Source organism: Marmota flaviventris, chromosome 1, assembly GCF_047511675.1.
Source record: "Marmota flaviventris isolate mMarFla1 chromosome 1, mMarFla1.hap1, whole genome shotgun sequence".
NCBI classification, from domain to species: Eukaryota; Metazoa; Chordata; class Mammalia; order Rodentia; family Sciuridae; genus Marmota; species Marmota flaviventris.
In genome coordinates, this window is record NC_092498.1 from 13,211,861 (window position 1) to 13,237,796 (window position 25,936).

The following is a 25,936-nucleotide window of genomic DNA, read 5'->3' on the forward strand; positions in this document are numbered from 1 at the left end:
TGTCTCCTTTCTTAGGGTTCCAACTCTCATATCTTCTTCAGACCCTAATGTAAGTGAAGTGGTAGGGTTTGGATTTGCATGCAAAAGTTTCCCCTGCACTCTGCCTGTGATGCGGTGGCTGTCTCAAGCCAGTGTCCTATCTGACTGCCCAAAGTCAAAAAAACAAAAAGGGACTATTCTTCAGAATCTCAGAACAGGGCTTTCAGCAAAGACCTATGAGATGGAACAATCTCTCACCTTTGTTGAAGCACTGTAGACAACACTTGAAATGGAGGTGGCAACATTATTTAAAGACACAATAAAATTACTTGGCTCTTTGTCCATTCCCAAGATTCTGATATCTGTAAACATGAGGTTGTCCGGGTCCACATAACCATTATGTATAATCTTTGCCTGTAGACGGTTCTGGAGGGGAAAAGCCAGTTTGGAGTAAGTGTGTCACATTTAATATCTCTCTGGGATCTTATGTGTTTCCCTTTTCTCTGTGTTCTAAATGCTGCTAAGTGTCATCCCCAGGGAGCATCTGACTCAGACTCAAGATCCTAAATCTTTCAATAGTATTTCATGTTTGCTTTGGGCCACTGGCTCTTACTGATTCATTACTCAGATTATATGACCCTGACATTAAGGATGTCTAGTAGACAGGATAGGTTCTTGCAAGGCAAACAGAGATACAAGCACACACAAAGACCACTGGTATGCAGATATAGACACACACACACACACACACACACACACACAGAGTAACTTTTTCTTTTAATTTTAATTAATAATAAGAGCTAAAATTTATGAATGCTTACAATGTTCAAGGCACTGTGCTAAGGTGTTTACATGTATTGCCTCGTTTAATTCTCCCAGCAGATTATGAAGTCAAAATTATAATTATCCCCATTTTTTTAGATGAGAACACTGAAACACAAAGAAATTAGATAACTAATTTAGGGAGCCAGAGTTTAAAAGCAACAGAGCTGAGTTCAACAAAGAAAGTGGGACTGAACACTAAAGAGCAAAGGGACACTTGGATGGTTGCAAAGAAGTCCCACATAATGTGCCTGATACCTGACCGAGGTTCAATGGCTACACAAGAGAGAAAGGATGGCCAACTCAACAAGGGTGAGAGGGCAGCTGGGTGTGCACAGGCAAAATGTTGAACCTGGCCTAAATCAAAATGGATCAAACAGAACACGGACTTAAATGTAAAAGTTAAAATTTTAAAATCTTTAGAAAAAAAATATAGGAGGAAAATACCGAGTATCTATGGCCAGTAAAAGATTCTTAGAAAAAAATATTCTTAGATATTATACCAAGAGCATAATCTATAAAAAATATAATGAGAAATTAGACTTATCAAAAATTTTAAATTTGCTTTGTGAAAGACTACTAAGAGAAAAAGTATTGCTAAACTTCGTGTTTGACAAAGGACTGATATTGAAAATATGTAAGAACTCTCAAAACTGAACCGTTAAAAAAATAATGTCAAGGGCTGTGGTTGTGGCTCAGTGATAGAGCACTTTCCTAGCACATGTGAGGCACTGGGTTCGATCCTTGGCACCACATAAAAATAAATAAAGAAAATAAAGGTATTGGATCCATCTACAAGTAAAAATATTCTTTTTAAATGACAAAATAATTCAATTAGAATTTGGGCAAAGAATCAAACAAACATTTCATTGAAAAGAATTTACAAAATGGCAAACAGACCAACATCATTAGACATTAGAGAAGTACAAATTAAAGCTGCAATGAGATATCATCACACACTTTTCAGAATAGCTAAAATGAAAAATAGCAACAACATCAAGTGCAGGTGATTATGCAGATACTAGGTCATTCATATCTTGCTGGTAGAAATGCAAAGCAGCCCTTCCACTTTGGAAAACAGTTTGGAGGTTTCTTATAAAACTGAACATGGGCCAGGCACCGTGGGGCACACCTGTAATCCCAGTGGCTTGGAAGGCTGAGGCAGGAGGATCATGAGTTCAAAGCCAGCCTCAGCAACTTAGCAAGGCTCTAAGCAACTCAGCGAGCCCTGTCTCTAAATAAAATATAAAAAGGGCTAGGGATGTGTCTCAGTGGTTGAGTGTCCCTGAGTTTAATTCTTGGTACCAAAAACAAATAAAACATCACCACCACCAACAACAACAACAAAAACTAAACATGGACAAATAAAAGACCCAGAAACTGGACTCTTGGGCATTTGTCTCAAAGAAATGAAAAGTTCTATTTTAGATAAAATCTGTACATGAATTTCCTTAGCAGTTTTATTTATTTAGAATAGCCCATGACATGAGATGCTCAAGTCCCAGTGCCAACCTATATATGGGTATATTCCAGATTCCCTTTATCAAATGAATAATACCTGGAAACTACTCATATATAAATAATATGACAACATGGAAGAATTTTGAGAAGATTATGATAAATGAAAAAGCAAATTTCCAAATTTACATATACTACCTAATTCCATTTACATAAGATTCTTAGAAGAACAAAATTACAGAAATGGGAACAGATTATTGGCTGCCAGGGACTACAGAAGGAGGCAGGTGGGTATGGCTATAAAAGGGAAAGAAGAGGGATCTTTGTAGTGATGGAGATGCTCTATGTTTTGAAAGAATCAATGCCAATAACCTGGCTGTAAAATTATTCAACAATTCTATAAGATTAAAGGAACTGTGTACAAGGTGCATGGTAGCATAGTGTTATGTATTATAACTGCATAGGGATCTTTATCTCAAAATGTAAGTTTAATTTTTTTAAAAAATTGTGGATTTATAAGAAAAGAGAAAATTTATAAGAAAAGAAAAAAAAAAAAAGATAGAGATCCTTACAAGAGAAATATCTGTACACACATAATTGGACTTCCAAGAAAACCAAATTAGAATTCTCCCACTTTCTATCAGCCTTGTGGCTTTTCCCTCTCCTCAGGCCCTTGGGAAATGGAGGGAGGCAAGTGATGTTCTGTACTTTCCAAACTTTTTAAGCCACCACTGGATGCCTGTGCTCAAAGGCAAGTTTTAGGGGCTCAGAAGGAAAAGAGAACCTCAACAAAGCACTTCACTCATCAACCACACTGTATCCCACACACTCTTGCACCCCTCTGAAGGACACATCTTAGAAGTCCTGACTAGTCACCTAAATCAAATGCAATGATATTTTATATATATATATATATATATATATATATATATATATATATATATATATATATATATATATATTCTGCACACAACTCAGAATTTTTTCGGAGCTTATTATACATCTGACACAGATTAAACACTTCAGTGTTATCTCAAATCCTTTCTAGGACATACAGTCAAACGTTGCTATTTTATGTGACCAAGCATCTATAGAACACCAAAAACTCAAACAGCAACCTCAGCAAGGAGCATCAAGTGTGTGTGTGTTTCATGAAAATAGTACTTACAGAAGTAACAGAGAAATCATACAGAATATACATATTATTAGTTACAGCATCTGAAAGAGAAAGATAGATGCAGGTCCATCACCGTGGGCAGCAGAGGAGTCTAGCTTTTCTCTTTACCTGAAATACCTTTGCATCTAATCTGCACATTTTTGTCAACAGCCACAGAAGTTTCTTGGAGCACTTTCTATGAATTCTTATTACTCTTTGTGGTACTGTTCTGCTGGAATTTAATACAGTTTGAATTGCATTATAGTTATCCACTTGCTTAATACATATCCTGCTAGAATATGGCTTTCCCAAGGTACATTTTATATCACATTCTTGTGCATATGTCTTGTTTATTATGTATTACTAAATAGCAAATAAATATTAACAGTTATGACTTCATTCAAGGTGGAATTTTTATATAATCCCTGGCTAAAAACTTGTGAGGCATTCATATGAAAAGCTTAAAATGTAAAAGCACACTACACAAACTAGACTCATCTGCCTCAAGAGTGACTGAATCTGTACTTTACAAAGATTTAAGCAAAATGTATTGCTTTGTATAAATGATGATATCCAGAGAAGAGAATAAGTAAACTAAACAAACTGATGTCTGTTGCTTTGGAAGGGTCCAAAACACAGAAGTTGGACATTTTGAAGTCATTTATGCACTGTATGTGGCTAACGGAACCTATCAGAATGAGTTCTCACTCAATAATTATAAGCTACAGAAATAAACAGCATGATAAGAGTGCCTTACTGGGCAGCCTTCAGTAATTCGCTCCCACTGAGGGCCACAGAGATGGCCCCAGGAGGAAGTGTACCTTTAGTCACACCGTCATCCCAGTACAGCTCTCCCTTGGCTTCTCTCTTATAGTCCAAGGCGACAATGAGTCCCAGGGAATTCTTCCGGCTGAGAAAAGTAGTTCCCAGTTTCAGAGAATGAAGAAGAGAGGGATCCATGTGAGACCAGACCCCTTGATGTCCCAGGGACAGATCCTCCCAGAGTCCACCCCAGAAACTTAGTAGATCCTAACATTGTGTGCAAACATGGAAGTTGGGTGTAGGCAGACAGCAGAAGTTAGTAGAGTGATCGTAAGATTGACTGGTGGAGGGACGCAGTGCCTGCTGGAAGTTGGTTTGCAATAAGCCTAACAGTGAATATGTATTGGGTGCTTACCATGTGACAGGCACTCTTGTAAATATCCTACATGCATTGTCATCTGTATCAATCCATTTAACAATCACAGCCATGCTAAAAAGTCAGACTATCATCCTCCCCAGTTTACCAATGAAAAGCATAAGTACAGAAAAGTGAGGTGCCCAGGGTATATATATATTGCAGAGCCAGGACTTGAACTCAGGTCTGTCTCCAGAATCTGAGCTCCTGAACTCGAAGCTATGTTGACATTCACGCGATCACCCTTTATCTCCTTCTGAATTTGTGTTCTCCCACACAATAGGGGATTTACCTGAGGATAATTTCTGGCCAGAGGGAAATCCTCATGGATTATTATTTTGCTTATCCCTATAATTTAATTTAATACAAGTGTAAAGAACTATAGAAAATGTAAAGGAACTGAGGCTACATTTGCTACTGCCCAATGAGGACTCAGAGGACAATTTGGAGCCAACTTTGAAAGGAGGAGGGGAAGACTGCTTCCTGGCACTATTTCCTTGTCCACCTGCTCTCGGCCTCTACTGTCTCCCTCATAATGCCATGTCCCACTAGAGCACCAAAGTAGTCATGTCCTAGAAGACACAAGAGCTTACTTACCTGGTTTCTGTGGTTGTGTTCGGCTGCTGGATGGGAAATATGTAGCCTCCTCGAAGGTGAAGCCCAATTCTGTCACCTGGGAGTAGCATATCCACAAACTGCTTTCTCCACTGGATGGCATCTCCCTAATCCACAAAAGGAAACAGAACGTGAGGACTACGAAGAACCTTGGAGATCATCCAGTTCAATTGCCTCATTTTAAAGAAGAGAAAAATGGAGACTTCCAAAATGAAGTGACTTTCTTGAGGTATATAGAGAGCAGAGCTGAGACTCCAATCCACACCCTTCCTTTACGGCATACCACACTGTACAACGCACTTGGAATCAGGATGTTCCCAAAGGTCCACGTGTTAAAGGTTTGGTTCCAGCATGGAGCTATTAGTAGGTGGTGGAAACTTTTAGTAGGTGGGGGCCGCCTTGGTGAGAGGTTTTAGGGCATTGTTGGTGTAAACTTAAAGGTCTCTACCTCTTCTTTTTCTCTCTTTCACTTTCTGGCCATGAGTTGAGAGGTGCCATCACAGGCCCAAAGCATAAGGCCAATTAATCATGGACTAGAACCTCTGAAACTACAGCTGAAATAAACCTTTTCTCTTTATAAGGGGATAATTTGGTGCACTTGTTATAGTAACAGAAAACTGACTAACACACCACAATTCCCCCAACTGAGCTTGAGTTCTTTATATTATCACAGATAAAGGCCAATAACTGCACAGGTCCAAGAATTAAAGAGTAAATTTCCAAAAAACCTACTCCAGCTATTCAAATTATTTCACTGTACATTTTAAAAAGTCTTCTACTATGATCGTAGTGTCAATGTCCTCCTGAAACTCATATTTTGTAACCTAATACCCTTTTGTGGTGATATTAAGAGGTGGGGCATTTGGGTAAGTGCTTCAGTCAAGAGGGCTCAGTGAGAAGTGCCATCAATGAAGAAGAGTGAGCCCCCACCAGACACTGCCTCTCCTATTGCCTCCATCTTGGACTTTCCAGCCTCTAGAACTTGAGTGATAGATCTTGGTTGTTTACAAATTACCCAGTGTAAGGTATTTTGTTATACCATCCTGAATGTACCCACAATCAATTAAATGTAAAACCTCATATGATTATCCTACCCCAAGCCCTCAAGACTGCTGGCATATAATTGCTCTCTGCCAGAGGCAATTTCTGAGACAATTGGAGTCACTGCACTTACTGTCTCGTAGTCATACCAGGTGGCATCTGGAATGTATGCTCTTACTTGGTCTGCTCCCTAGGGAAATGAAAAGGAAAAGCAAGGGTAGCATCCCACTTTACAGTTTACCCAACGCCTCCACATCACTGCACGTCATCATTTGAACAACCCTGGGAGACAGCGGGGATCATCCACTCCACTAATAAAAACTACAGAAATCCCGAGAGGTTGGGCAGTTTATTCAAAGCAGGGTTGTATTTAGAAATTAAGTCTGTAATGCTTGTGCATTTTCTAGGAAAAGCATAGAAAGTTCATACACTGAGTCATGCTGGGTGGAGATGAGCCAGCCAGACTCCCAAAACAAAAACCCAGCTCATGTGTTTATAAGCAGGTGTACTCAAGTCTGATCCTTCCCTGACCTTCCCCACTCAGCCCTGCCCCAAGTCACACTTCAGGAAAATGCAGGTGGTCCTCCATGCAGGGACCTCAGAGTAACACTCCCACCTTTGACCATCCCTCTGTTTTCCCTCCCTGCTCTTCAACATATCCAAACTTTCTTCTCAGCCCAACCCCAAAGCACACCCTTCTGGATATCAGGAAACACACATGTCAGCATCCACACACACCAAGGTATTTAAAACCCACGTCAATGCCATCCTGAATGTCTAATGACACAGGTTGTGAGGCAATTTTTCAAGATGAAAATCGTTTTCCTTGGTGGGTCAATGAACCAAGAATACTCTTTTCCTATTTCTAAACCGTTATGGTCTCTCTTATTTATATACATAGTCAGATTTAAATACAATCATAGATGCTCAGGACCTGGTTCATTCAGCTGGAATGCAACAAGGACAAGAGTGATATCCCACCCCGTCGTTCAGGTTACAAACATACTTCATACAGGACAGGTGTGATGAGGAGTCCAGGCCCCCACAAGAACTGCTCATGCACTTCCCACGTGGCTGGGTCCTGGTAGAACCTAGAAAAGAGAGACTCGGTGAGGCATGCACAATTCCCAGCACAAGACAAGAGCACCTGACGTGTCCTAACTCACCTTGTTCCCATTAACAAGACAAATGAGACGGCTATCTGAAGGGGGTTCTCTGAGGGTTAGGAAACTCACTCATGTAACAGGGGCCTTGCTACTGTCTGCCCCTGGGTGTGAGCGCGGTAGAAGAGGGTGTAGAGATAGGGCAGCAGAGTGTATCGGATGTTCAGATAATGTCTGGAGGAATTCAGCAGCAGGGACTCAGAACCAAAGGCAGCAGGATCCTGGTCCTAGAAGAAAATGGAAGCAATGACTGAGTTGTTTTTTCCATCACCATTTAAAAATCCCTTTGTGACTGGTTTTCCCAGGTGACAGGAGCAATGTTCCCCAACTTGGAGGACATCAAAGCATTTCCATAACTGAAAGATTCTTGACCCCACTCCTTCGTTGTGCAGCTAAGGAAGCACCATCAAAGGTCACAGGACTTCCTCAATGTGGAATTGCAAGCAGGTGGCAGAACTTTCATTTGGCACTTGTCTTCTGAGGGCAGACAAGAGCCGCCCCGGTGGCCAAGAAGCCCACAGAGTTGCAATGGACATAAAGGGGCTGCAGTGGGCCCTGCTCCCCCCAAAACTGCTCTTATTTATTGAGGGTTTTTATAATATTTATTTGGAAGATAATAATAACAAATTGTACTAAACTGAGTTGCACTACTAAAATAATTTTAAATCCATTTCCCTAGCCATACTGCTTACCACCATGATCTATAATTCATTTTTTCTTTTCATGTATTTTAACAAATTTTCCAGATTCTGCAATCTGTATACGGGATTAAAACGGGAGTTCATAATCCTCTTGAATCAAATGTATTAAATATGATATGTCAAGAGCTTTGTAATGTTTTGAACAACTAATAATAAAAAAATAAGAAACAATAGAAGAATTAAAAAAATCCAATTTAAAATATTATATAGTTTCATCTGTCATATTTTCGCCATCACAACTTATTTTATTTTCTCTAGCCTGAAGATAATGACCTCTATTTGTTCTTAGATGTATAAGGTGTGAAGAAACCACAAGGCCAGATTTTAGCAGATTTTTTCCAAGAGCAAGAAAGGAACCCATTAGAAGAGAAATCTACTCTTCTTACCACCCAGAGACAGAAATTTTCCATCAATGGTTGGCACTCATTTTGTAATAATTTCATTAAAATTTGGAAGATGTAAAAGTTTTGCATGTCATATTTAGACCTGTCATCTGGAAACATATGACTGGTAAAGCCAGAATTAGACAGGCAGACAGGAGAGGGTCAGATCCAGGAAATGGAGGGATCAAAATGTTAATTCCTTCATAGCTCTTTCTCCATCCTTATCAAGAAAGGTGCCCCTGCTCCAGCCTGTTGCTAAGGTTACCAGTCCCAAGAATTGTCCCTCCCTACAGGGAGTTGTAAAAATTGCTAATTAATTTGCCCTGGGCCCCCCCTCCTGCCTGGATCACTCCTCCCAGCCTCTTCACCTTTGGCCATCCCACTGAGCATTTCCTGGGCCTAGTCACATACACAGAAAGGAGAAAGATAAAGGGAAGAGAGCAGGAGAACAAAGGAAGCCTAGGACATATAAAAACGCAAAACACCTTCACTTCTCGGGATACCAGGGTACCAGCTATGGCCCCCTCCTCCCTCCTGGGAGAAGTCTATGTTACCCCTTTATAAATAAACCCTGCTTTATACCCTTGCCTCGGCGTGCTTCTCTAATGCTCAAACTTCAACACATGGGGAAGCAGGACTCATCACCAGTAACCAGTGGTATCACTGGGAGTAAATTTTGGAGGAAATTACCTGAATTCACTGCTTTCCTTTGTTCGTGCTCTGCAAATAGAACTATTCTATGTATTCAGTATGGGGCTCATAAGAACCCTGAGGCCAAACACACACAAAAAACCAGTACTCCACAGCCTCCACCTCCTTGGTTTCCAACTGAGAAAGTCTAGAACTGTGCTGTTCACTGTGGTAGCCATGAACCACATGTCTACTGGACACTTGAAATGTGGTCAATAAGACTGAGAAACTGAACTTTTAATTTTATTTGTTTATGGCCGATTTAAATATAAATCTAAACACTGAATCAATGTAACATAGTTTCCATTAAACAAAGCTTCATTGTTTTGATAGAATTGTTTTACTTCAACTGCTAAAAATTTAACTAATACAAATTAAGTTGTAAAAATATACACTGAATTTTGAAGGCTTGATAGAAAGGGATATAAAATACCTCATTAATAATAGTTTTTGTATATGGATTTCCAGTTTTCCCAGCACCATTTGTTGAAGAGACTATCTTTTCAACCCCTATCTCTCACCATGCACACACAAAAAAAATCAAAGTGGATCAAAGACCTAGGAATTGAACCAGAGACCCTGCGTCTATTAGAAGAAAAAGTAGGCCCAAACCTCCATCATGTCAGATTAGGCCCCAACTTCCTTAATAAGACTCCTATTGTGCAAGAATTAATATCAAAAATCAATAAATGGGATAAATTCAAACTAAAAAGCTTCTTCTCAGCAAAAGAAACAATAAGTGAGGTGAATAGAGAGCCTACAATTTGGGAACAAATTTTTACCACACACACATCAGATAAGCACTAATCTCTAGGATATAAAAAGAACTTAAAAATCTTAACACCAAAATAACAAATAACCCAATCAATAAATAGGCCAAGGAACTGAACAGACACTTCTCAGAAGATGATATATAATCAATCAACAAATATATGAAAAAATGTTCAACATCTTTAGCAATTAGAGAAATGCAAATGAAAACTACCCTAAGATTTCATCTCACTCCAGTCAAAATGGCAGAATAAAAACAATAATAAGTGTTGGCGAGGATATGGGGGGTGGGAGGAATACTCATTCATTGCTGGTGGGACTGCAGATTGGTACAGCCAATATGTAAAGCAGTATGGAGAATCCTTGGAAAACTGGGAGTGGAACCACCATTTGACCCAGATATCCCACTCCTCGGTCTATATCCAAAGGACTTAAAAACAACATACTACAGGGACACAGCCACATCAATGTTTATAGCAGCACAATTCACAATAGCTAAACTGTGGAACCAAGGAACCAACCTAAGTACCCTTCAGTAGATGAATGGATAAAGAAAATGTGGTATATATACACAATGGAACATTATTCAGTATATAAATTTAAAAAAAGAATAAAATCATGGTATTTGCAGGTGAATGGATGGAGTTGGAGAATATAGTGCTAAGTGAATTAGCCAGTCCCAAAAAAACCAAATGCTGAATGTTTTCTCTGATTTCAGGATGCTAATTCATAATGTGATTGGGGGGTCATGAGAGGATTAGATAAATTCTAGATAGGGCAAAAGGGAGGGAGGGGAAGAGAGTAGGCATGGGGGTAGGAAAGACGGTGGAATGAGGTAGACATCATTACCATAAATACATGTATGAAGACACAAATGGTGTGACTCTACTTTGTGTACAACCAAAGATATAAAAAATTATGTTCTATATGTGTAATACGAACTGCAATATATCTGCTGTCATATATAACAAATTAAAATTAAAAAATAATAGCTTATGTAAAACAGGTTGATAATGTTTTGTATATTGCATTACGTAAAATACATTTAAGATATTCCCTGTTTCTTTTTACTTTCTAAACTTAATGTTAGACTGGCATGTGTAGCTCTTATTACAATCCTATTGAAAAGAGGTAGCATATGAGAAAGCAAGCTAACATTCTAATCTAGCCATCTTGGTGAGCTGAGTGCTCTTATCTAAGTCATTTCAGTCCATCTCTTTGTGAAGAGCACCTGCCTTCTGTGCTCCCAGCCACCTTCTTGAACATTCAGAAATAATTCATCTCTCTCTAGACCACAAGCGGCTAGGAAAGCCAGGGATAAAATGTGTTGGAGGGTTGACAGTTGTTAGAGTTTAGATATGAGGTTTCCCCGGAAAGCTCACGTGTCAGACACTGCAAGGAAGTGGACAAGTAAAATGATTGGGTTATGAGAGCCTTAACCTAATCAGTGCATTGATCCAGCTCAGTGGATTAACTGAGGGGTAACAGTAGGCGGTTAGGGTGTGGCCAGAGGAGGCAGGTCATTGGGGGCACGCTGGGGAATATATTGGTCTTTTTGAGGGGAGTGCTCCCTGTTTCCTTGTGGCCACGTCCTGAGCTGCTCTGCTCTTCCACACCTTTCCTCCATGAAGCTTCACCTTAGGCCTAGAGCAATGGAGTCAGCTGTTTATGGACTGAAACCTCTGAAACTATGAGCCCCAAATGAGTTTTTCCTCCTCTATTTGTTCTTGTCAGGTCTTTTGGTCACAGTGATGAAAAAGTTGACTAAAACAATGGTTAGTTCTTCCAGGTTAGAGACCGTCACTGTACAAAGTCAGGAGTTGGAGATAAAATGATTGCTAGGACATGACTGTAATGAGACTACTAAATGTGAACCCACTCAACTTGAAATATTTCACTTGCAGATTATTTCGTTAAAACAAAGGACAACCCACCTTGCTTATTTCTGCTATGATTATAAACATCTCCTTAAGAGGGACTCTGAAGCCACTTCTACATACTTGCCCATCAAAAATATCATTTTGTAATCCCACTCATGAGGCTGAAGGAAGATGGCAAGTCCATTTCTAGCCTTGGCAACTTATCAAGACCCTGTCTCAAGAATAAAAACTAGGGCTGGGGTTGGGGCTCAGTGGCAGATCACTTATCTCACAAGTATGAGGCACTGGGTTCGATCCTCATCACCACATAAAATAAATAAATAAAATAAAGGTATTGTGTCCATATACAACTAAAAAAAATAAAAACTAAAAAGGGCTGGGGATACAGCTCAGTGGTAAAGCATCCCTGGGTTCAATCCAAGAATCACCCAAGCATCCCTGGGTTCAATCCAAGAATCACCCACACTTAAAAGATGGAAAAGGATAAAGGTTGCATGAATCATGGGAAGTAGTAGAGAGGTGTTCTTCCAAACTATTCATAAAAACATACAAAGTGAAAAAGTATTTCAGATCACTGGTCTGCCTGACCCTAAATCCTTCTCCTTTTCTCTACCATATCTATGAGTGGTTTCCATTTTATTAAACAAAGTAAGATTCTAATGAACTCCAATTGTCTCAGCTCCTGTAAGGGGACAACAAAGGTGACAGAAGCACTATAGAAGCTTTAACCAATTTTCTCACTTTTGTGGGTGAGTTTCCAACAATAAAATCATTTAATATATATGCATGCCCCTTCCCACCCACTCTTACCCTGATACCCTGTGTTTCAGGTGTATCTTGTAAGATTTACCTATCCTTTTTCTGTAGTGAGGGTTAACTATAGACTCTCCCTCAACCCCTCTTTGAAAACAAACAAATGAGACAATAACTTCTCCGCCACTTCTCCGGGAGATCTTACCCTGAACCCAGGCCCATTGTGATTCCTTGATAGTGGATAAAATGCTCCAAGTTGCATCCACCTTCTGCAGAGCTCCTCTGTGACGTTTTCTTTATAACCACAGATGTTGGCACCTACCTGGAGAATCAGCACACAGACCAAAATGTTAGTCACTGAGAGAGGTAAAAGCACTGACTGTGTACTTCTATGATAAAGAAAAAGGAAATATCACATTGGCATTAGAGATTCCATAGTCCCAGGGCAAGACCACAGACAAATGAGAGAAACAAAGTGTGTATCACAGGATAGACTGAGCAGACTGACTGGTGACATTGATCATGGTCCCTATATAGAGGACTCTTCCTCAACATTCAGTCCCCAGTTTCATTCTTCCCTATTCACTGATGCTCTCCTGGTGGGATTATTTTCTGTGATACTAATGCAGTTCACTCATGGTATCTCTTTCCCATCTCCAGAGACTCCATGGGTGACAACACAATGATCAATTTTTAACATCCTATCTTCAGAAGACAGCTTACACCACCCAGAGAAATTTATTTTTTCCAATACATATCTCAAAAGACATGTGTTCCTTAGTTTTTCAAAGACCCTCAAAGACTGATAATGGAAGGAGTGTCCAAGGACAAAGGGTTGAAGTTCCTTGGCTAGGAATGAGGCTCACCATGGGGATGCCAAATAGGTTGAATTCAAGGATACCAGGGATGGACCATCGGAGATCATCCCATGTAGCCGCATTGTCCCCCAGCCAATGAGCAGCAAATTTACCAGATCCAGCGAAAGTAGAACGGGATAAGATGAAGCTCCTGTTATTGGAGAAGATAGTCTCCATGGCCCTGAAAAAGAATGCATTCAGTTGAGTGTGAGGTGTGAGTGCATTTAGAACCCACCTTGCCTCGTGGGAAGTAACAGTCTTTCCAACCAAACTGAAATAAAACCTCAGGATATCAAAAACTAGGTGTGTAAGCAGACCAGCCTTTTTAAGAGCTCCTTTCCCACTTCTTTTTTTGTACTGGCGATTGAACTCAGGGCACTCGACCACTGAGCCGCACCCCCAACCCTATTTCTTTTTTTTTTTAATTTTTTTATTGTTGGTTGTTCAAAACATTACATAGTTCTTGATATATCATATTTCACACTTTGATTCAAGTGGGTTATGAGCTCCCATTTTTACCCCGTATACAAATTGCAGAATCACATCAGTTACACATCCATTGATTTACATATTGCCATACTAGTGTCTGTTGTATTCTGCTGCCTTTCCTATCCTCTACTATCCCCCCTCCCCTCCCCTCCCCTCTTCTTTCTCTACCCCCTCTACTGTCATTCATTTCTCCCCCTTGTATTATTTTCCCCTTTCCCCTCACTTCCTCTTGTATGAAATTTTGTATAACCCTGAGGGTCTCCTTCCATTTCCATGCAATTTCCCTATTTCTTATTTAGAGACAGGATCTCACTGAATTGCTTAGCACCTTGCTCTTGCCGAGGCGGACGTTGAACTCATGATCCTCCTGCCTCAGGCTTCCAAGCCACTGTGATTACAGGTGTGCACCACTGTACCCAGCTCCTTTCCCACTTCTGAGAAAGATTTTACATCTCATATAAGACTGTGAAAACCACTCTCTTGTAACCCCAAAAGAATTTCTCCAGGCTCCTGTCCTCCTGACTATGCTTTCTCCATCTTGTTGGATCAGGCTTTGGTCCAAACCCTTTGATTGACAATATATTGTAACTGTGTGTTAGGTTGTTGGACCCATCCTCTCTCTCCAGACAGTTTTTCTAACATCCCTGGATTCCATGCCTTGCTGCCCACCTCAATCTTGTGTAGCACAATGCCAGTTCAGGTTGGAACTCTGTCTTCACTTCCTCTTGGCATAGACTTTCAGACACTTCACCCTTTTTACCCCTGGCTGGAGGTTTATTGCACTCTGCAATTATTGATCATGAAAGAAACACATTCAACCCACTTAGACTGAAACTGAAACAGATATGGACGTGGCTCAGGTTATGGTTAGAGGCAGGCCATTATGGTAACCCAGATTAGATAGCAGTCAGGTTCTTCCCGGCCAAGAAAAAGCCTTTTCGAGATCCTTAAGTTTCTCTTTCCCCTCCTCCAGGTCTGGCCTTTTACAATCAGGTCATATCTCTGGGAAGATCTGATATTTTACCCTAGAGGAATGTGAATTTCACTCCCTGAGCCCAGTAACCATTGTCCCCAAACTATCCTTCCAGTTAAGTTTGCATGAAATCTACATCAGACCTATGACTTCTCTTCTCCTGATGTACAGATCCCATTGAATAAAAATCTTGCCTCTTTTTAAATGTAACTCTGCCTCATGTCCAAAGGCCAAGTCCCATATATCTGCACTGTTCTCAGGGAATATAGGTGATCCTGCCCAACCCAGGGAAATTAGAAAAGTCCCCTCTACTTTATCAGTCACAGTTACATTTTAACTATTAGTCATAATTATTCAAATATATTAATCCACAAATTCAAGATTTTATAGCACCTTTATCACATGAAGACATGGGCAATAAAGCAATTTGAAGCTTTCCTGACTCTTTCTGACCATTTAGTCACTTGCCTTCCCACCTCCCATTCTTAAACAGAAGCATCTAAGAGTTGGAATATATCATAACAGGGAGGGACTATTGGGAATATCGATTCAAATCTTTCATTTTAGAGATGAGAAAATTGAGTCTTACTCACTAGTTTATGTTCCAACGGAGGTGGTATGAGAAAGAAAAAAGTAAGAAAGAGAACATAATAAAATCAGAAATAGGTATCCTTCTTTTTGGAACTTTGCTTTCACTGAGAATCAAATTTGTGCATTTACTGGTCAAGAACTCTCTCCCCTGGACAATCCAGGGTACTGCAAAGTCCTGAAGACAGCATAGTGTTAGGAAACAGCAGACCCAGTCTCACCTCTAATTCATCAGGTCCCCTGCGTGTGCACCTTGCTCTTCCTTTTCTCATATCTGTTCCACCAAAATATCCTCAAAACTCACACTATTCACAAAACTAAAGATACAGAGGTTGGTTGCCCTCAAGGAATTTATTCAGCAGGAAAAAAGAAATGACCATCTAAAAATTATGATATAATATTGTTGCATATTAACCATATTGCAATATGTGACAATGTAGTACAAAAGAGGAGAAACAGCATTTTCATAGAAACGTTAGGAAGTTTTCCAGATTGTACATCTGAGGTGAGATATTATAGATACGTATGTGTTCACAAAATGGACAGCACAAGGAAGGCCATCTTGTGCTGGGCAAGCACCACATGGAAAAATGAATAGCATTCAGAGTTGGGAAAAACAAGCAGCAATATATTCCATAGCATAAAGTATGAGTGCAAAGAATGCAAAAAAAATAATAATTAGACTATGATGGACCTTACAGGTTGTACTAAGGGATTGGATTTTATCAAACAAAAGTCAGAAATTTTACATTGACAAAGAAATGAGAAAACTCAGCCTCTCAGAAAGATGACTTTGACAGCAGTGTAGAATAATACTTTCAAAACTTCAACACATATTCGATACACCCATGGTTAAAATGAAGATTTTGATTCCCAAGTTCTAGATAGAGGTCTGAGATGTGGCACTTTCAGTACATCCCCGCTGATGCTGACGTTGCTGGTCCTTGGATCACACTCTAGAGAGGGCAGAGGATAATTTACTAGAGATAAGGATTAAGTCAAGGAGAATGGTCATAGATCAAGTGGAATGATCTACATGAGAGATGATGATGACCTCAGTTAAGAAGTGGCTGGGGGATAAAATGGGACATAGTTATGGTAGTGTTTCAAAAGTAGAATAGAAAGATCAAGAGCTGATTTGATTTCTTATGAGGGCATTAGAAAAAGGATGATGCCAAGTTTCTCACTTGAGAGTCTGGGAGATAAGGATGGTATTGCTACCAACCAAGATAGGGAATTCAAGAGTTTCAAAAATGATTAGCCAGAGTGTGGAAGAAAGCCAGGTGAATGGTGTGAGAAGTACTATAAGACATACAAGTAGAGAAGGTCAGAAGGTAGTTTGGGATATTTGTGTCTGAAAATCAAGGAGGAATCTCATACAGAACTATAGATTGTAAAGTAAAGTAAAAACCATTGAAAGGAATAAATTCCCTGTGCTAGCAGAGAATGGAAAGAGAAGCCTGAGGATTGATCTCTAAGACTCATTCCTGAAAGAGTAGACAGAAAATATCCAGATAAATGCAGACACAGATGTGAGAAGGAATAGCAGGAAAGAGAGAGATGCCAGCTAGAGTTGTGTCTCAAGAACTAACACAACAGGTTCAAAGGAGAAGTTGTGACTTCAAGTGTCACAGACACAGAAAAGTTGAGTGAGGTAAATAAAGGCTGAGACATGTCCCATGAGCACATCAAAGTCCCCTCCCCTTTGTCCCCACAATGGCGTTGTAGAAATACCAGACCAGGAGACAACAAGAGGAAGACTGAGACTTTAGCTCTTCCCTGAGCCACTGGAAGATCTCCAATAGCCCTTCCAGCATTTTGGTTTCCCCATCTCTGCTGAAAATCTAAAATTAAAGTTTTCTTAAGTTGAACCCCAAATTTCTTGCTATCTTGGTTATAATGATTATATTTCATCATCTTCAAAAGAGAAATTGGGTGGAGTAAAAGGGGCTATTTATCAGTTTGCAAAGTTATCCTTAATAAAATTCATGTGGCAAAGTGGGTGAAGGATGGAATGCTTTACAGAACACACCTGTCTCCTTAACAGACTTTCATAATGGGTGGTGCTGATGGTGCTGATGTGGTGGTGGTGATGGTAGTGGTTGTAGTGGTGTGGACATTATGTGTGTGTGTGTCTGTTCAGATAAGTTCAGATAAGTCTGAACTTCACATAAACAATATTTTAGTATGCTCTGTAAAATCTTGTTACCCTGTATTTTTATTAGCTAAAATCAATCCCTGATCCATAAGGCAATCCAGATTAATCCGATACAGAAACCAAAGGTTTGTAGGAGAGAACTTCTTAAGTACCCAGCTAGAACAGTTTCTATATGCTTGTATTCAAAACAATATTTGAACAATATACTTATGGAACACAAGAGAAATCCTCCACCTCCCACTTCCCCAAATCTGGAATGAGGGAGAAAATTGAGTTCTTACGAGTGTGTGGCTCTTGCCATGGAGTGGCCATACAAGCTGTGGACGTCATAGTGAAGGCCCCAGTAAAACTCTGTGTCCATGCAGAGAGTTCTTGCAAACAGTAAGTGGTCTAGAATGCCTGGGGGGAAACACCCATCAGTAAGGCAAGTCTCCATCAATCGACTTTAACAAAATAGTCACCCAATGTTTTTCTTCCTGGTTGCTGTAACTTCCCCACCAATTTCCACCTGACAACGTCTTGTGTAGATCTTAAATTCTATCCTAAATACCACTTTCTATTGGGAGCCTACACTGACCACCCAGAGGTCATTAAAAATAATTTGTGTTCCCTTGAGCTCATAAAGGATGGCGTTGAGTGGAGGTAGCTGGAAACCCTTCTCAGAGCAATGTGCAGTTAATCTGAGATTAAACATATAGCACACACTGTTTACCTGAAGAGACTTAGTCAAGTAGAGTTGAGTGTAAATATACTGGTATGAGTGCCCCAGTCACACTTTAAAAACAAAAAGCTAGATATGGCACTTGGGTGGTTTTATGACTAAAAGCCAAATCCTGGCTCTGAGAATCTCCATTGTTACTGTATTTTCCCTTTCCCAAGCCTAAAATGGTCAGCCTTTACTGTTTAATGGCCTGCAATCTCTATCTTCCCTTTCTTCTCCTTATGGACCCATACCTAGGACTATGTTTATCTTCCTTCATGAAGTCATCATCACATGTAGGGCCTTAGTATGAGGTACAACTTCAGAAAGTGGTAGAACAAGGAATGACTGAGATTAAGATTTTCACACCAACCTAACACAAGATTTTGAGTCAGATATTAAATTGGGTTATAAAATATTTTAAAAATTCATATTTCTTGCCCAGCTTGGATTGTAAAATGAGATAAACAACCACTATAGTAATAAAAAAAGGAGACTAGAATTTTTCCAGGCTGAAAGCTTGTTGCATCTGTATCTTTATCATGCCAATATGTGCTGCATAACCATGAAAAGGAACATGACTGATCATATTGTGAGTAGACAAAATGCCAAGGGGTAGGGAGTGGGGTGCTTGCCAGAGCAAACAGGAGGTGATACTTTGAGGTTTTAAGTAAGGGAAAAACAATATCTATGGCCAAGAAGATTAAGAGGTTAGGGGGGAAAAAATTAAGAAGCTGATCCAGAGTGGGACAAAAAGGTGTGTGTGTGGGTGGGGGGGGGCAATACAGACCAAGCAGAAAAGAGTAAAGAATAATTTAGGGAAGCAAAGAATAGATTTTACAGTAGGTTAAATGGTTTGACATCAAGACTCTCCTCACCTCAAAATTCTTTACTCCTTCAGTGATCAAAGGGAACCAAGAAGGAGATCAGCCTATCAGCCTTGATCTCACTTTTGTTAGTAGCTCAGGGGGTCCACCACTGTGACCAAAACACCTGGTGAGAACAACTAGAGGAGGAAAGACTTTCCTTGGCCCATGGTGTCATAGGTTTACATCCATGGTCAGTGGCCCCACTCCTTTGGGCCTGAGGTGAGGCATAATTTCACGGTAGTAGAGTACGGTGAGGGAAAGCTTGTCAGCTCATGGCAGCCAGGAAGTGGAGAGGGCAAGGGGGCTGGGGAAAAGATAAGCCCCTCCAGGGTATGCCCTCAGGGACCTACTTCTTCCAACTAGGTCCCAATTCCCACTAGTTCACGAAGTTATGGATGGATCGATCCATTTGGTGGATTAAATGGATTAATACACTGATGCTAGAGCCCACATGACCCAATTATGACCTAGAAGCTCCACCTCTGAAACTTGTTGCACTGAGGACTCTGCACTCAACCTGTGATCTTTGGGGTCATTTTAGATCCAAACCATAACAGCAGGCATGTATGTAGGGTAGACAAAGCAAGATAAATTGGCAGAGGCTGTCCAGATGTCCACCCAGCCAATGTTTTCTTCCAGGAATATGAGGAGATGGTACTTGAAGATTATACCTCCCCTTGAAGTTAAGCTGAGGCTGGGAGCAGATTCTAGAAAAGGAATTTGGGTAAATAGGGTAGACCCCATTTCCAGGCCCACCCATAATATTCCCTCCACCCTTTCTCCTCTTTGCCCTTGAACCTGGAAATAAAAGCCTCTGAGATAAGAAAAACAGACAATGGAAGAAACTAGATCTCTGAATCACCGCTTGGATCAAACCATCCATCCTCACTAGAGTACGATGTCAGTGAAAAGCAAAATTTATTGACTAATGCATGGAGATAATGGGATTTCTTTGTTTTCACAGCATACTGTATACTGCTCACCCCCACCTAAAACCCAGGTATGTGCACGCACACACACACACATTATTTCAAAAGAATATCATGGCAGAAGAGTGTCGTGAAGGAAATGAGACCTATAAATAGAACCTTTAGGGAACCACTGATGTCTTAAGCTATTGCTAATGGTGTGGGGAGGGTGGAGAAAGGAAGGGAGAATGAGATAAAGAGAGGAATGGAGGAGGGAAGGAAAAAAAGAAAGGGGGGGATGTTAACAAAATTACAGCTTTACTTCAGTGTAAGGTAGTTTGTGCTTGGAGAGTTCTAAACCTCTCACAAAGCCTGAAATGGTACCAGCTAACGGATGAAAGAATCTGGAACTCTGGGGTGGAAGGATGGCCAGGGGAGGCACCAGACTCAGACAACACTTTTCACCACCTATTACCCTTGGCTTGTGGCAGTGAAAATGTAACTGGAGACAAAGCAATGCCACCAAGACACAAGTGGAAGAGTGGTTGGGAAGTCTGGGGACCCACTGGACCAGAGGGAATTTCTATGACCACATGGAGGATTAATGAGGCTATTTTAAACACATTTCATGTCTGCAGCTTTAGCAAACAGGCACACACTCACCAGGAGTAAAAGGTGGGAAGTTCAAGCTATTTGATTCACACGAATGACCAGAATCTTGGAGAAAGCTAGTTACTTCATCCATTTCCTTCAGACACAAAACACACAAAATGGGCAATGTTATTGATTTATAATTAGCTATGAGGAGATGCAGAATGAGAAACCAGGATATCTGGGGTTCTCTATGATCTGGTTCTTGGATTTTGAATGATCTCCCCAACTTTTCTTGGCCTCTGTTTTATCTTTTGTAAAATTAAGTCATTGGATTAGGTTCTCTCTCAAGACAGTCCAGTTCTAATGACATTGGCTGGATTTAGCTTTGTATTAGTTTATTTCAAACTATTGATTAAGAAATGTCATTTCAAAGGCTGTCCCTAGCCTTATAAATTGTGAAGATTTCACTATCTATGTTATGTTTTACTATGCTTAAAGAATAAAAATAGGCTAACACTTCTGTGCTATAATTTTCCCTGTTTTTTTTTATTCCACTGTGCAAGGAATAATGAGAGAATATAATTGAGCTCAAATCTATTTCTTTAAAATGAATTAAAAATAAGCAATGTCTAATATCACTATCATATCAGATGTTTTCAAGTTTCAAATAAATTTCCCCACTGTCCTTTAATAAAAAACACAGGACCTCATTATATTATTTTCTAGCAATTAAATTTTTATGGGCCAGTGCTACAATTCTTAGAAATCACAACCTTTAATAAAATAGTCTTTTTTAAGCTGAAAAGACAGTAAATGGAGGAAAACAACAAAGCCATGAGAAAACACTGTTTTTACCCAAATGAAGTAACCAGATAGTGGCTAATTCAGAATAAGAATAGAGTTCTGAGGAGTCTGGTTCAATATATATGTGGTCATCATCAAGTAAAAGAATTATGAACACCAGTATGTCAAGCAAACTATTTTATTATAGATCAGGATAGAAATTCATATGAAAATTTGGTATGTCACTTTCCAAAGGAAATTTGGGTCTAAAATAATAACTTACAATCCACACTCCATCAAAGTTCAGACTGCTGTGAAATTCAGTGACCTGTTGCGTCCACCACTGGGTACACACTGGATTGCTGAAGTCAGGAAAGACAGTTGGACCAGGGTATCCCTAGAGATCAAAGAGGGAGAATGGACAATTTATGTGCTGTTCAGTGATTCATTGCTTATTGGCTACTATTTATTTTACAGAAAACCCACATTGCCTTACTTTTAGAATTAAAATTTGTTATTTCTCCCAATGCCTATGAAACCGAAAAATGCATACAAGTTGCCAGAGGAAGAAAAAAGGAAAGGAAAAATGACCAATTAAATGAAAATCCATCATATGACTTTTTTGTAAAAAAAAAAAAAAAAAAAGTAAAATTTCATTATGTCAGGCCAACTGGAAGATAAACCAATAAAAGTATTGTAGGATATTTTTAAAGAGGATAATTGAATATGTTTAATGTATTATTAATTAAAGGTTATATTAAACCCTTTGTATAATTTTGTTATAAATAATATTCTAATATTTGCATAGAAACAATATTTTATAAACAGTTGAGTAAAGTTTATGCCTCTTATTCCTGCCAAATATTCCTAATCCTATCTCTGTTTTAGCTACATCTATTTGACAGCAGCTTTAAGTGTCTTCCATGGAAGGCACAAAAATATAACCATAGCCAAATTACTGAACATTCTGATTTAATAGGTTCCAAACTTTTTTTGCAACATTCTTGATGATTTTCCCACTACATTTATTTGTTGGCAATTAGGAACAATTTAAACTCACGCAGCATAATGAATATATATATATATATATATATATATATATATATATATATATATAGAGAGAGAGAGAGAGAGAGAGAGAGAGAGAGAATTCTTCAAACACAAGGTAGGCAATGGAAATCCCCACTTTCAGTGGATTGAGCTCTTGGACTTTTGTTGCAGGTGATGGAAACCAAGTAATAATTTGAGATAATTTTGGACTCCAGGAAGCAAGTGGTTTGACAGAGCAACAACCAACAGAAGCCTTGAGTGGAGATCAGGCCAAGTGAGCTCCATTCTAAACAAGAGCATGGGTAGCCACCTCTACCCACTTCTACCTCCACTGCCTCAGCCAACTCATGTAATTTACCAGTCAATGAAAAGAATCTAGTGAGCAGAGTAAGAAGGGGCCATCAATAACTCTTGAGAAGACAATTTTGCAAAGTCAACTACTCAGAAAAAGCAGGAACTGCCTTCACGTGAACTTTCGAGAGTTCTAACTTTAATAACTCTCAGATAATCCAATCACCTGGGGTTGACAACCACATAACTGGATAAAAGTCACATCATGATTTGACTTAAAGTACAATCTCTCAGAAAGTCAGCTGTCTTTAAAATAGGCTCCCGAGGAGTCATTCTATTTCAATTCCTGCAACTACTACCTTAGAATAAAGCCTGGGCTTTATCTAGATGCTTGGTACAAATTAATATACTACCTTAGATAGGTTCCACATTAACCTGTAAGCACAATGATCTATTGTTGTAGTTGAATTTATTATTTTGGGAAAGAGGTAGAAATTGGAGGCAGGAAGACTTCAAGTAACTGAATTGTTTTTTCTAATGATACATTGCTTCTTAATTATCAGTGATATTCATGGATCAGCTAGCATCTTATGTCTTTCAGAATTTTAATCATTTTATTAGTACATGTATTGGTTTAAAAATAGTGATGAAGGAAACCTTTAAAGCCATTAAAAAAATAAGCAATAGTGTAGCTGGACTTTTACCCATTATCAAAAATACCAGTTCCCCAAAACTAGCTATAATTTACTCTTTCATTAGAAATTACCTCCCCAACAGCGAAGTCATTGTTCTCCAAGATCCATACTCTCTTTAGTCTTCCATCTTTATATGTATTGTAGTTAGGATCTTTCAGGATACCAGGATTCTAATAAAGAAATAAGATATAAATATTATTTTTATAAATTTCCTTTGCATTTTGAAAGAAAATACTAGGCAATAGGGTAAGTGTTTGACATACCATAATAATTATATATTTTTGGCCATCGTCATGTAACTTCTTGACAAAACCTGAGAGATCAGGGTAAGCCTTTTCATCAATAGTGAAATCCTTCTTTCCATCCATGTAGTCTATATCAGAGTACTGGACATCCTGAAAGGTAACACTGGCCAATTAGAACTTAGGAAATACCACCAAGCTGATGGGAAGGAAATCAGCTCTAGTTTCCAATCATGGGAACCAAAGCTGAGGGAGATACAGAAGGGCTTAGGCAGCCAGGCAAAGATGGGGAGTGCAGAGGTCAGGGGCAGGGCCAGAACAAGGGAGCATGAGAGGGTCTTCTGATGACATCAGCTTCCTAACTTGACAAAAGTACTCATGGACCCAAGTTGGGGGACCCAATCAGACACTTCTGCACTCATGCTCTTAAGCAGGGGATCCAATGGAAAAATTAAAACAGATGTGTAGACAGAGGGGGCACTAGTCAATAATAGTGAGGAGAGCATGGACAGGAAAGGAGATAGGGAAGGAGGAAATTCCAGAGACCATAAAAGAACAGTCCCAAAACTCACCCACTTGATTCCTGTCATTTTTGCAATAAACCTACTTCTTTCTTACTACCTCTGTGTTCTGTCTTTCAATTCCCTGCTGAACAGAGACAATGAACCCAGTACCCCTAGATGGTAACAAAGCCATATTTCTTAATAATCCTGGATCTTCCAGGTTTTGGCTAACTCCTAGAAGTGAATATGTCCTTCCAGAAAGAGGCAGCTGCTTTTAGGTTCCAGCTTTATTTTCTCATCCTGATAGAGGCATGCCATAAGGCATTGGAAGGAGTTGAAAGTAGGAACTGCATTTTGTTCAGCTCTGTAACCTATGAGCTTGAATACTTGACATGTCACAGGTGCTCTTGAAATGTTTGTTAATGAATATATTAGGAATGTTATAACCATGATGATGGATGATGCAGCATGCAAATTTCTGATGTGGGTCTGCCTCTCTATCAACCATTTTTATATCATTTCCTAACAGGCTGAATTTCATGCAAAAAAATTAAAGATGGGGTCAAATACATGATAAGAGATGTGCCAACTTACATACGGGATCCCAGCTTCACGAGTTCGGTTTACAACCTCTTCCAACCCATTGATGCCACCATAATCCCTGCGACTTAACTGGAACCCAAGATTCCAGTAGGAAGGCAAGAATGGTCGTCCAACAAGCTGGAAAGAGAAGTAAAGCAGTGTCTAAGCCTCACAATAAACATTTGGTAGTGCCAAGTTCAACAACGGATGCATTAGCTCCATTTCATTTTCTCTAAAGTCCTCAGATCCTAAAATGTCAGAGCCAAGAGTAATCTCCTAAAGCTAATCTGCAAAATTCCACAGCTCATATCTTTTTTCACTTAAGCATCTAAATGTATTCCCAACTACAGCAAATTCAAAAAAATAATAGAATTTTCAGAAAATGTTTGCCTAATGGTGTCATCTTTGGGGGAAAGCAGTTAGTAGTCCTTCAATCCATAAATATTTCATCAGAGTTTATAATGTGGTAGGGGCTGGTGTGAGCACTGAGACTATAATGTCACAAAGCAAGCCTAGTTTCTGCTCTCACAGAGTTCAAAGGAGATAAATGTGTCAGATGTGATGTCAGACAGTAGTGTATGCTAAGGTAAAAAAAAAAGGATTGATGAGATGAGGAGCAGGTGGATGAAGAAATACTGAAATATGATTAAAATCCAACTTTCCAAGTTGTTCTAGCCAACACTGAGATTAGTAATGCCATGGATAGGAAGCATCTTTCTCTCTTCCGTGGGAAAGAGTAGGTCTTAGGAAGTTGCTTTTATAGAAAAGACTTCTATGTTGAGATCACTGTCTAGCAGAAGCATGCTGAACTCAACAAAACTTCTATTGAATGTGGAACCTGAAAATTATTAACCTGCCTCACACTATTACCTGAAAGTCTCTGCCTTCTAACATAAGTGGGCTTTCTCTCATACCTTTGAATTCCTGTACAGTTTATTTGCACCTCATTCACAGAATATATTATAAGGTGTTCCTTATTATAATTATTTCAGGCTGTATGTATCATATTCTCTTATTGATTATAAATTCAGTGGCATCTGGGAACCATATTTTCGTGCCTTTACG

At 39.4% G+C, this 25,936-nt stretch overlaps 1 protein-coding gene across 1 annotated transcript in view; it reads right to left on the minus strand.

Moving 5' to 3' along the window:
* The window catches only part of Mgam2 (maltase-glucoamylase 2 (putative)), an 81,605-nt gene that overhangs the window by 39,542 nt on the left and 16,127 nt on the right, over positions 1–25,936 (minus strand). Inside the window, exons 9-23 of the mRNA XM_034635455.2 lie at positions 24,884–25,009; positions 23,808–23,939; positions 23,616–23,714; positions 21,792–21,905; positions 20,795–20,879; positions 17,936–18,053; positions 13,456–13,627; positions 12,795–12,911; positions 7,484–7,638; positions 7,255–7,339; positions 6,382–6,438; positions 5,190–5,314; positions 4,237–4,325; positions 3,428–3,477; positions 238–405 (exon numbers count right to left, since the gene is read on the minus strand). Coding sequence (XP_034491346.2) covers positions 238–405; positions 3,428–3,477; positions 4,237–4,325; positions 5,190–5,314; positions 6,382–6,438; positions 7,255–7,339; positions 7,484–7,638; positions 12,795–12,911; positions 13,456–13,627; positions 17,936–18,053; positions 20,795–20,879; positions 21,792–21,905; positions 23,616–23,714; positions 23,808–23,939; positions 24,884–25,009 — 1,692 coding nt within the window. The remainder of the gene's footprint in view (positions 1–237; positions 406–3,427; positions 3,478–4,236; positions 4,326–5,189; positions 5,315–6,381; positions 6,439–7,254; positions 7,340–7,483; positions 7,639–12,794; positions 12,912–13,455; positions 13,628–17,935; positions 18,054–20,794; positions 20,880–21,791; positions 21,906–23,615; positions 23,715–23,807; positions 23,940–24,883; positions 25,010–25,936) is intronic.